At 40.5% G+C, this 12,656-nt stretch overlaps 1 protein-coding gene across 16 annotated transcripts in view; it reads left to right on the top strand.

Annotated features, from left to right (window-relative positions):
* TTLL5 (tubulin tyrosine ligase like 5) overlaps positions 1-12,656 on the top strand; it is a 306,516-nt gene that overhangs the window by 179,379 nt on the left and 114,481 nt on the right. For 10 of the 16 annotated variants that reach the window (XM_067729894.1, XM_067729939.1, XM_067729917.1 and 7 more), the window contains one exon: positions 279-380. The exons of the other annotated variants lie outside the window; for them this stretch is intronic. In XM_067729894.1, coding sequence (XP_067585995.1) covers positions 279-380 — 102 coding nt within the window. The remainder of the gene's footprint in view (positions 1-278; positions 381-12,656) is intronic. 16 annotated transcript variants of the gene reach the window in all.

The following is a 12,656-nucleotide window of genomic DNA, read 5'->3' as shown; positions in this document are numbered from 1 at the left end:
GATTTGAAAATATCTTCTCCCATTCTGTAGGTTGCATTTTTACTCTGTTGATAGTATTCTTTGATGCACAAAAGTTTTTAATTTTGATGAAGAACAATTTTTTAATTTTTTCTTTTGTTGCCTGTGGCTTTGGCATATATCCAAGAAATCATTGCCAAATCCAATGTTGTGAAGCTTTTTTGCCATTTGTTTTCATTGAAGAGTTTTATAGTTTTAACTCTTACGTTTAGGTCTTTCAAACACACTATCATTTTTGCGATATCCTATTGTTTACACAGGCCAGCTCCATTCAGTGTGGGAGGGGATTACCCAGGATATGAATACCAGGAGGTGGGGATCATTGGGGGCCATCCTGGAAGTTGGTTCCTACAATCATTCAGGTATATAGTTTTTGTTTTTGTTTTTATTTTGCGGTACGCGGGCCTCTCCCGTTGCGGAGCACAGGCTCCGGACGCGCAGGCTCAGCGGCCATGGCTCACGGGCCCAGCCGCTCCACGGCATGTGGGATCTTCCCGGACCGGGGCACGACCCCATGTCCCCTGCATTGGCAGGCGGACCCTCAACCACTGCGCCACCAGGGAAGCCCCAGGTATATAGTTTTAAAAGTTAAGTAATTCTATAAAGTTTATAATGAAAATGGGAATCCCCTGCCCCTTCTTCTCCCACTGCTACCAAACCTTAATTTCCACACTCCAGAGATAACTGCTTTCAGCTTTTTTTTTTCAGCTGTTTCTTCTGTTACTTGCCTTCATATTTCTAAATCATATGTTTATCTGCCATTTGGGGGCTTTTTATTTTATATATTATTTATTTATTAAATTCCTATCAGAAGGTGGAAGTTGAGAATTCTTGTGCTGCCTCCTCCTGCCCCCCCCAACCACACACACACACACACACACACACGCACACAGACACACACACACGCACACACACACACACACACACACACACACTCTCCCCTTCCTCCCATCCCTGCAGTGAACACATAGTACAATTTGATCAGTGTTTACTGTTTTCATTATCATGACTGGGCCCTTGGAAACTTTTGGGCCTCTCAGAATCATCATTTCTTCTTTCCTTTTGATCCATTTCTCTGTCATTTTGTCTGACTTGGTACATGTTGTACAGTTAAGAAATTTTCCAAGTTTCAAATTTCTTGCAGGTTAAGACAGTTTACACAGGGCTATATGGGAGGGGAGGATATGTATATGTATATATATTAATATATATATACACACATACATGTGTATATTATGTATTTTCCTATTTTCTATTGACTGAAATATTTATGTTCATACTTTATAAAAGCTAAGTGTACAAGTAATACACACATGTAGCCACGTCATAAAATAATCTAACAGAAACATATACAGATTATGAGGAGATTAAGCCCCCTCCTCAGAGGTAGCCACAGTTAAAAGGTTGATCTGTATATTTTTCTGTGACTTTTTTTCCTCCCTAATGTCTCCATGTTTCTCTGGTTTGTTTATATAAGCTTTTCTTTTTTCTCTTTGGCCGGGCCACGCAGCGGGATCTTAGTTCCCTGTCCAGGGATCAAACCTATGCCCCCTGCAGTGGAAGCACAGCGTCTTAACCACTGGACCGCCAGGGAAGTCCCTATGTAAGCTTATCTGAATATTCTTAACCACTATGTAGTTTTCCAAAGGATGAATGTACCATAATTTATTTTGCCATTCTCCTATTAAAGAGCACTAAGTTGTATCCAATTTAGGCATCTGCAGTGAATGCCTTGTACATATATCTTTGTACACATGTGCAAGTATTTCTATGGGATACATTCCAAGAAGTGGAATTCGTTGGATCAAATGATATATACGCTTTGAATTTGTATAGATACTGTCAAATTGGCCTCAAAAGGGCTGTAAAAGGGCTGTACCACTACCCCCTCCAATCTGGAGCGTGCTCTTTCTTCACACACTTGCCAGCATCTATTCTACTAGACTATCACTTATTCCTTTCCTGCAGATTCTCTCCTTTTTTACTGATGATGAAATTAGGCATAGACCTATCTTCAGATATATTATTTTAGAGATGCTTTGTTTTCAGGCAAGAATATAACTGAGATGAGGCCAAGAAGCAGGAAGGTAAAAGTATTCTCAGTGGGCTCTTTCTTTTCTTACTATCAATTAAGACCAGGAAGAATCCCTACGTGTTAGCTTCTTTCCCCTACACTGCGCTGCTGAAGTGCTTTTCTCCCCTGCTTTTGTTTTTGATTGATTTCATCCAAGAGGCTTACCCTTTCCCCTCCCTCAGTAATGAATAACCAGAAAAGTCACAGAACCAGGCAAATTGAGTGAAGGAAGCTTAAGGAAAATATTAAAAAGGAAGAAAAGTGTTTGATGTACTTTTAATATAAAATGTGGAAAAAGTAGAAGAAGGGCGGGGGTTGGGGAAAGAGGGCGGAGAGAGATTATTCACGGTAATGGGAACCAAATGTTGGCCGGGAAAGCTGCAGCATTCTCACACTCTTCCTGTAACGCCATGGCTTTTCAAAGTGATAATAATGGAGCACCAACAGTACAGGACATGCCTTAACCCTTCCATACCTGAACAGCCCCACCTCAGCTTTTCCGAGGCGGTGTCAGCTTTGAAGTCCTGGCACATGGACGATGTCTGTGTCCCGCTTGCCATCAGGGCAAAAAGAAGGAAGGTGGAAGCAAGTAGTAGAACAGTAAGGGAGCACTCGCTTGCTGGAACTCCTCACAGTACGCTGCATTTCTCTTTCTGTGTGTTGGGCTTTTCTACTGGACAAGCAGCAGCCTGCTTGACTGTAGCTTGCCAGGTTTGGATGATGATATCTTCTCCCCTTGCTGCCCAGAGCTGATGAGAAAACCCCCATGGGATAGGCAGGCAGCCTCCCTCCATCAGTAATGATCCCACAACATGAAAAGGCCTCCATGGAGACCGAAGTCCCCCCCCCCCCCCCCCGCCCCGGGTGCCCGTGTGCAAGTACAGGCGCTCCTGTGGAGGCCCCGGCCTTTATTTTCTTGGAAGTCCACACCTGCCGCTGTGGAATTGAGATGTAAAGACTGTTTGCAGCCGTAGGGCACTCTCTGACCATATGACCTCCAGGTGGTCAAGGACAGGCACTTGCCCCTTGGCCTAGCCATTTATCTATGGAGGGCGAATGAAAAGGGGTGAAGGAATGAATGAAGTTCCTGCTCCAGCTGGCTTTTACTGCCATCTTGATTCCAATTTTGTTCAGGTGCCTTTAAAAGTCCATTGTGCCTGAGAAATAAACCTTATTTTTTAGGTCAAATATTCACCATTTCAGAGGGGAGGCACTGGTAGCAGTAGGGCAGGCGGCACCAGGGCAGGCAGGTGCTTGGCTCTGCAGGTAGCTGGGCGGCTCCGGAACTCTTCGGCAGCAGTTGTCTCAGCTGTAACAGGAGACAACTGTTAGTCTCTGCCTCCTTGGCATGTTAAAGGTTTCAGGGAGTTAAGGCACGGAGAATATTTAGCACCCCACCTGCCACCTCCTCTTCTCTTCTCTGTCTGTTGGTACCCTCATATTACCTACAGCTAAAACGGAAACATCTTTTTTTCAAATGTTTTCCAGAATCATCCTTGGGACGATTTTATAGTTTTACGTTTTACATTTAAGTAAACGTTTTGAATGATCCATTTTGAATTAATTTTTATATGAAGTCTGAGGCTTAGGTTGAGGCTCATTTCTTTTGCCTGTGGATGTACAATTGCTCCAGCACCATTTGTTAACAAACAAATGGCTTTAAACAGGTTATCCTTCCTCCATCGTATTGACTTTTCCAGCTTTGTCAAGTCAGTTGAGCATTTTCGTGTGGGTCTTGGATGATTTTGGTATTCCAAAAACAAAGGTCTATAGCAATAATAATTTGTTAGAGACTCTTTAGCAAGGAGTGTTTTAGGTTCTAGTTTTCTTCCTTGTACCTTTGGAATCGTACAGATTTAGGTTCAAAAGTGGCTCTTTCACTTACTGTGAGTGAAGTTAAACCTAAGTCATTTAACCTAAGCCTCAGTTTTCTCATCTCTAAAATGGAATGGTAATAATACCTTTCTCAATGGGTTTCTCTGAGGACTAACCAAGGTAGGGCATATAAAGGGCTTAGCTTGAAATTAGGCATTTGGAAAGCCTTCAAGCTAATGTTGGTGATGGTAGTGAGACTTAGCTATCTCTGTGCTTGGCCATACTAAGACACACTTACTCATGCCCCTTGCCTTCCCCAAACCTTAACTTTACACTTTTCGTTATAGTTCATCATGAGCACATGAGTGATTCCAGTTAAAGCTGCTGTGCTGGGCCTTACTTAGATGGCGGTTTTGATCACTAACATTGGTGTTTCTGAATATACGAGAGATCTGTCTTACAGCTGTAATTGCAGACTACCCCCATTGGGTTTCCTGATGCTTCCTGCTCTTTCATATGCTCTTCCTTCTACCTGCAGTGTCCTTCCAGTTGTCAAAGTGCTGGTCATCTTTTGCGACCACTTCTACTTTGACGTCTTCCTTGATTTCCCCCATAGGAAGTTGCTCCCCTCTCTTGTCTTCTAAAGCCAGTGTCCTGTTCCCAGCACAGTGGCATACAGAGTATGGGGAGTGGCAGGAGTTCTTTTCTTCATTAAAAAAAATACACGTTTTAAAAGTGCATAAATACATAAAGTATATCCAAATATGCTGACATGAACATTAAATGATAAAAGCAGGATAGTATAATCACAATTTACTATATATTTTCATAGTAAGCATGCATTAATTTTTAAATTGATTTTTATTTGCTTAAAGTGCCCTACAATTTGCTATTAAGTCAGAAATATTTCTCCCTTATTTTGAAATGATACGATTCTATTCTGCCATTTGTTAAAGAGAGGAACAAAAGGAAGGGAAGGAGAAAGGGACTAACATTCACCGAGTGCCCAGCTCATGCCAGAGCCTGTGCTTTGTATGATTTACCCTGTTTACTCCTGAAAACATGGCTGTAACGTGGGTATTGTTACCCTCAAGTTCAGATAATGAAATAGCCTTAGAAATGTTAACATTTGAGTTCAGCTTTTTCTGATGTCAAAGTTCATGCTCTTTTCACGGCTTGAACTTCCCTACTTGTGGGAAGAGGAAAATCAGTACCAGTCTTTTCACAGTGGCATCCCAGGCTAGTCTAGACCCATTTATTAGTGATGATAACGTGCAAAGGAGAGGTGGAAATATTTCTGAAGATAAACTCTCACTGTTGGAATGTAAGAACCAGTATTTCTGTGAACAAAAGTGAAGAAAAATGTCCCATCATCTATGAACATGTACATTATTTTACTTTTATGAGACACTAATGTCATGCTTCGTGTGTGGGCAGAAAACATCAATAAGACTGAAGCAGCTAACTCTAAGTATATGGCTTACATTTACAATTTGGATTAAATTTCTTCTTGCTTTGTATGCTGCCTCTTCTGGATATAACTTAATTTCTGTCACAGATTAGAACCAGCAGGTCAGGCGGATTAGGATGGCTGTTTTGAAGGTGGGTAATTCCATACAAGGGCAATATCGTGACTCTCGGGGATAGAAGTTGTAGATTTTTTTGGTCCTCTTGGTTTCTTACAATGGCCTGATCATACAGGTGCTGGTCAACACGTCTTATAAATGTGATTTGTCATTTTAGCTGTGGTTTAATATATGTTCAACAGCTTTGGTATTTTAGAAGAGAACCATTGTTTCTTGGACTTTTGGCTACGATCAAATGTACAAGGGAAGGAACCAGAGTATCATGAAAAGGATGTAAAGCAGAAGAAGTAATAATGGAAGATGTCCCTTTTAGCCTCCAGGCTATTTATGGACTCAGTGTGTGGGGAATCTGGCCATAGACAGACACAGAAATGAATCATACATTTCTTCATCAGTGTAATCATATATTACACTTCATCAGCAAGTGTAATGTCTGGAATTTGAGCCCTAGAGGTAAAGAGTTTTGTTTGATTCATCCCTAAAATACAAATTCTGTATTCCTATTTTTATTATATTCATACTACAAGTGATTAGCTTCTCCATACCAAGAGGACACAGTTTACCATGCAGGAATATGGCCTGCCTGTTGATTTGTGAGAAATCCAGGTTACATCCCACTGAATCTCAAAAATAAGATGATACATAAGAAACAATAGGGGGCTTCCCTGGTGGCGCAGTTGTTAAGAATCCGCCTGCCAATGCAGGGGACACGGGTTCGAACTCCGGTCCGGGAAGATCCCACATGCTGCGGAGCAGCTAAGCCCGTGTGCCACAGCTACTAAGCCGTGTGCCACAACTGCTCAAGCCCGTGCGCCTAGAGCCCGTGCTCCGCAACAAGAGAAGCCACCGCAATGAGAAGCCTGCGCACCACAATGAAGAGTAGCCCCTGCTCGCCTCAACTACAGAAAGCCCGCACACAGCAACGGAGACCCAACACAGCCAAAAATAAATTAATTAAATAAATAAAGTATTTTTAAAATGCTAAAAAAAAAAGAGAAAAAATAGTAACATGCTAATAGTAACATTCAGTGCTTATGATATGCCAGGCCCTAAATGCTTTTTGTACCTTAACTCATTTAATAGCTAACTTTTACCTTGTGCCAGCAACTGATTTAGTGCTCCCAGATCCTCTGTGAGATAAGTACTGTTATCATCCCCATTTTACAGATGAAGAGACTAAGCACAGAGCAATGAAGTGACTTTCCCAAAATGACACATTGGTGAATGGCAGTCAGGATTCAAACTCAAACAAGTGGTAGCAGAATCCATGCTCTTAACCACTCTGCCGGTGATTCAGTGAGATGCATCAGAATCCCTTGAACGGCTTGTTAAAACAAAGATTGCTGGGCCCAACCTCAGAGCTTCTGATTTCAGTAGGTCTGGGGTGAGGTTCAGTTATTTTCACTTTTAACAAGTTCCCAGGTGATGCTGTGCTGTTGGTCCAGGTACCACACTTTGAGAACCACAGTCCTATGCTGTGCTGCCTCTGCTAGGGCTGGAAAGGAATTAATATTCAGTGCAAGCAGCTGAGGACCAGGATAATGAGTTTCAATGGTCTGATCTTATCAGAGGTGGGTGCCTGCATTTGGTGGCAGCTGTGACCTAGAACTGAACCCCTCTAGTAAATTTTTTTTTTATTATTACAGGTAAAGCAGATAACTTTTAATGAAATGGGTGAAATCCAAAATGGAAATTATAAGACTTCAAAAGTTTTTTTTTTTTGCCATCTGCCACCACCCCCCACCCCCCCACCACTCTCCCCACTTGGTGTCCATACGTTTTGTTTTGTTTTGTTTAATTTAATTTTATTTATTTTTTTATACAGTAGTTCTTATTAGTCATCACTTTTGTACACATCAGTGTATACATGTCAATCCCAATCGCCCAATTAATCACACCACCACCACCACCCCCTACCGCTTTTGCCCCTTGGTGTCCATACATTTGTTCGCTACATCTGTGTCTCACTTTCTGCCCTGCAAACTGTTTCATCTGTACCATTTTTCTAGATTCCACATATATGCGTTAATATACGGTATTTGTCTTTCTCTTTCTGACTTACTTCACTTTGTGTGACAGTCTCTAGATCCATCCACGTCTCTACAAATGACCCAATTTCATTCCTTTTTATGGCTGAGTAATATTCCATTGTATATATGTACCACATCTTCTTTATCCATTTGTCTGTCGGTGGGCAGTTAGGTTGCTTCCGTGACCTGGCTATTGTAAATAGTCCTGCAATGAACATTGGGGTGCATGTGTCTTTTTCAATTATGGTTTTCTCTGGGTATATGCCCAGTAGTGGATTGCTGGGTCATATGGTAATTCTATTTTTAGTTTTTTAAGAAACCTCCATACTGTTCTCCATAGTGGCTGTATCAGTTTACATTCCCACCAACAGTGCAGGAGGGTTCCCTTTTCTTCACACCTTCTCCAGCATTTCTCGTTGGTAGATTTTCTGATGCTGCCCATTCTAACCAGTGTGAGGTGATACGTTATTGTAGTTTTGATTTCCATTTGTCTAATAATTAGTGATGTTGAGCAGCTTATCATGTGCCTCATGGCCATCTGTATGTCTTCTTTAGAGAAATGTCTGTTAAGGTCTTCTGCCTATTTTTTGACTGGGTTGTTTATTTATTTATTTATTTTTTTGCGATACGTGGGCCTCTCACTGTTGTGGCCTCTCCCGTTGCAGAGCACAGGCTCCGGACGCGCAGGCTCAGCAGCCATGGCTCACGGGCCCAGCCACTCCGCGGCATGTGGGATCTTCCCGGACTGGGGCACGAACCCATGTCCCCTGCATCAGCAGGCAGACTCTCAACCACTGCGCCACCAGGGAAGCCCCTATTTTTTTAATATTGAGCTGCATGAGCTGTTTATACTTTTTGGAGATTAATCCTTTGTCCATTGATCTGTTTGCAAATATTTTCTCCCATTCTGAGGGTTGTCGTTTCTTCTTATTTATGGTTTCCTTTGCTGTGCAAAAGCTTTGAAATTTCATTAGGTCCCATTTGTGTATATTTCTTTTTATTTCCATTACTCTAGGAGGTGGGTCAAAAAGGATCTTGCTGTGATTTATGTCAAAGAGTGTTCTTCCTAGTTTTCCTCTAAGAGTTCCATAGTGTCCAGTCTTACATTTGGTCTTTAATCCATTTTGAGTTTATTTTTGTGTCTGGTGTTAGGGAGTGTCCTAATTTCATACTTTTACATGTAGCTGTCCAGTTTTCCCAGCACCACTTATTGAAGAGACTGTCTTAACTCCATTGTATATCCTTGCCTCCTTTGTCATAGATTAGTTGATCATAGGTGCGTGGGTTTATATCTGGGCTTTCTATCCTGTTCCACTGATCTATATTTCTGTTTTTGTGCCAGTAGCATATTGTCTTGAGTACTGTAGCTTTGTAGTATAGTTTGAAGTCAGGGAGTCTGATTCCTCTATCTCCGTTTTTTTCCCTCAAGATTGCTTTGGCTATTCGGGGTCTTTTGTGTCTGTGTACACAATTTTAGATTTTTTTGTTCTAGTTCTGTAAAAAGTGCCATTGGTAATTTGATAGGGATTGCACTGAATCTGTAGATTGCTTTGGGTAGTAGAGTCATTTTCACAATATTGATTTTTCCAATCCAAGAACATGGTATATCTTTCCATCTGTTTGTGTCATCTTTGATTTCTTTCATCAGTGTCTTACAGTTCTCTGAGTACAGGTCTTTTACCTCCTTAGGTAGGTTTATTCCTAGGTATTTTATTCTTTTTGTTGCAATGGTGAATGGGATCATTTCCATAATTTCTCTTTCTGATCTTTTTGTTGTTAGTGTATAGGAATGCAAGAGATTTCTGTGCATTAATTTTGTATCATGCAACTTTACCAAATTTTTTGATTAGCTCTAGTAGTTTTCTGGCTGCATCTTTAGGATTCTCTACGTATAGTTTCATGTCATCTGCAAACAGTGACAGACACTTTTACTTCTTCTTTTCCGATTTATATTCCTTTTATTTCTTTTTCTTCTCTGATTGCCATGGCTAGGACTTCCAAAACTATGTCGAATAAGAGTGGCAAGAGTGGGCATCCTTGTCGTGTTCCTGATCTTAGAGGAAATGCTTTCAGTTTTTCACCATTGAAAATGACGTTTGCTGTGGGTTTGTTGTATATGGCCTTTATTATGTTGAGGTAGGTTCCCTCTATGCCCACTTTCTGCAGAGTTTTGATCATAAATGGGTGTTGAATTTTGTCAAAAGCTTTTTTTGCATCTATTGAGATGATCATATGGTATTTATTCTTCAGTTTGTTAATATGGTGTATCCCAGTAATTGATATGCATATATTGAAGAATCCTTGCATCCCTGGGATAAATCCCTCTTGATCATGGTGTATGATCCTTTTAATGTGTTGTTGGATTCTGTTTGATGGTATTATGTTGAGGATTTTTGCATCTGTATTCATCAGTAATATTGGTCTGCAGTTTTCTTTTTTTGTAGCATCTTTGTCTGGTTTTGGTATCAGGGTGATGGTGGCCTCGTAGAATGAGTTTGGGAATGTTCCTTCCTCTGCAGTTTTTTGGAAGAGTTTGAGAAGGATGGGTGTTAGCTCTTCTCTAAATGTTTGATAGAATTCACATGTGAAACCATCTGGTCCTGGACTTTTTGTTCGTTGGAAGATTTTTAATAACAGTTTCAATTTCATTACTTGTGATTGTTCTGTTAATATTTTTTATTTCTTCCTGATTCAGTCTTGGAAGGTTATACCTTTCTAAGAATTTGTCCATTTTTTCCAGGTTGTCCATTTTATTGGCATAGAGTTGCTTGTAATAGTCCTTTAGGATGCTTTGTATTTCTGCGGTGTCCGTTGTAACTTCTTTTCGTTTCTAATTTTATGGATTTGAGTCCTCTCCCTTTTATTCTTTTTTCTTTTTAACATCGTTATTGGAGTATAATTTCCCTCTTTTTCTTGATGAGTCTAGCTAAAGGTTTATCCATCTTACTTATCGTCTCAGAACCAACTTTTAGTTTTATTGGTCTTTGCTTCTCTTTCATTTATTTCTGCTCTGATCTTTATGATTTCTTTCCTTCTACTGCCTTTGGGTTTTGTTTGTTCTTCTTTCTCTAGTTCCTTTAGGTGTAAAGTTAGATTGTTTATTTGATATTTTTCTTGTTTCCTGAGGTAGAATTGTATTGCTATAAACTTCCCTCTTAGAACTGCTTTTGCTGCATCCCATAGGTTTTGGATGGTCATGTTTTCGTTGTCATTTGTCTCTAGGTGTTTTTTGATTTCCTCTTTGATTTCCTCAGTGATCTTTTGGTTTTTTAGCAATATATTGTTTAGCCTCCCTTTGTGTTTTTTACATGTTTTTCCCTGTAATTGATTTCTATTCTCATACCGTTGTGGTCAGAAAAGTTGCTTGATATGATTTCAGTTTTCTTAAATTTACCAAGGCTTGATTTGTGACCCAAGATGTGATCTCTCCTGGATAATGTTCATGTGCACTGGAGAAGAAAGTGTAATCTGCTGTTTTGGTATGGAATGTCCTATAAATATCAGTTAAATCTAACTTGTCTATTGTGTCATTTAAAGCTTGTGTTTCCGGGCTTCCCTGGTGGCACAGTGGTTGAGAGTCTGCCTGCCAATGCAGGGGACACGGGTTCGTGCCCTGGTCCAGGATACCCCACATGCCGCGGAGCGGCTGGGCCCATGAGCCATGGCCGCTGAGCCTGCGCGTCCGGAGCCTTTGCTCCGCAACGGGAGAGGCTACAACAGTGAGAGGCCTGCGTACCGCAAAAAAAAAAAAAAAAAAAAAAAAAAGCTTGTGTTTCCTTATTAATTTTCTGTCTGGATGAATCTGCCCATTGGTGTCGGTGAGGTGTTAAAGTCCCCCAATGTTATTGTGTTACTGTTGATTTCCTCCTTTATAGCTGTTAGCATTCGCCTTATATGTTGAGGTGCTCCTATGTTGGGTGCATTTATATTTATAATTGTTATATCTTCTTCTTGGATTGATCCCTTGATCATTATGTAGTGTCCTTCCTTGTCTCTTGTAACATTCTTTATTTTAAAGTCTATTTTATCTGATACGAGTATTGCTACTCCAGTTTTCTTTTGATTTCTATTTGCCTGGAATATCTTTATCCATCCCCTCACTTTCAGTCTGTATGTGTCCCTAGGTCTGAAGTGGGTCTCTTGTAGACAGCGTGTGTATGGGTCTTGTTTTGTATCCATTCAGTGAATCTGTGTCTTTTGGTTGGAGCATTTAATCCATTCACATTTAAGGTAATTATCGATATATTTGTTCCTGTTACCTTTTTCTCAATTGTTTTGGGATTGGTTTTGTAGGTCCTTTTCTTCCCTTGTGTTTCCCACTTAGAGAAGTTCCTTTAGCATTTGTAGTAGAGCTGGTTTGGTGGTGCTGAATTCTCTTAGCTTTTGCTTGTCTGTAAAGCTTTTGATTTCTCCATCGAATCTGAATGAGATGATCCTTGCTGGGTAGAGTAATCTTGGTTGTAGGTTCTTCTGTTTCATCACTTTAAATATATCGTGCCACTCCCTTCTGGCTTGTAGAGTTTCTGCTGAGAAATCAGCTGTTAACCTGATGGGAGTTCCCTTGTATGTTACTTGTTGTTTTTCCCTTGTTGCTTTTAATCATTTTTCTGTGTCTTTGAGAAAACAATTTGCTTACCGTTTGTCCCACGTGTTGCTTCTTGGGTTTATCCTGCCTGGGACTCTCTGTGCTTCCTGGACTTGGGTGGCTATTTCCTTTCCCATGTTAGGGAAGTTTTTGACTATAATCTCTTCAAATATTTTCTCAGGTCCTTTCTCTCTCCCTTCCTCCTCTGGGACCCCTATAATGCTAATGTTGTTGCGTTTAATGTTATCCCAGTGGTCTCTTAGGCTGTCGTCATTTCTTTTCATTCTTTTTTCTTTATTCTGTTCCACGGCAGTGAATTCCACCATTCTGTCTTCCAGGTCACTTATCCATTCCTCTGCCTCAGTTATCCTGCTATTGATTCCCTCTAATGTATTTTTCATTTCAGTTTTTGTATTGTTCATCTCTGTTTGTTTGTTCTTTAATTCTTCTAGGTCTTTGTTAAACATTTCTTTCATCTTCTCGATTTTTGCCTCCATTGTTTTTCCGAGGTCCTGGATCATCTTCACTATAATTATTCTGAATTCTTT

Source organism: Pseudorca crassidens, chromosome 1 (genome assembly GCF_039906515.1).
Source record: "Pseudorca crassidens isolate mPseCra1 chromosome 1, mPseCra1.hap1, whole genome shotgun sequence".
NCBI lineage: Eukaryota > Metazoa > Chordata > Mammalia > Artiodactyla > Delphinidae > Pseudorca > Pseudorca crassidens.
Note: the sequence above shows the minus strand (reverse complement) of the source record. Positions and strands in the feature narration are given on the sequence as shown.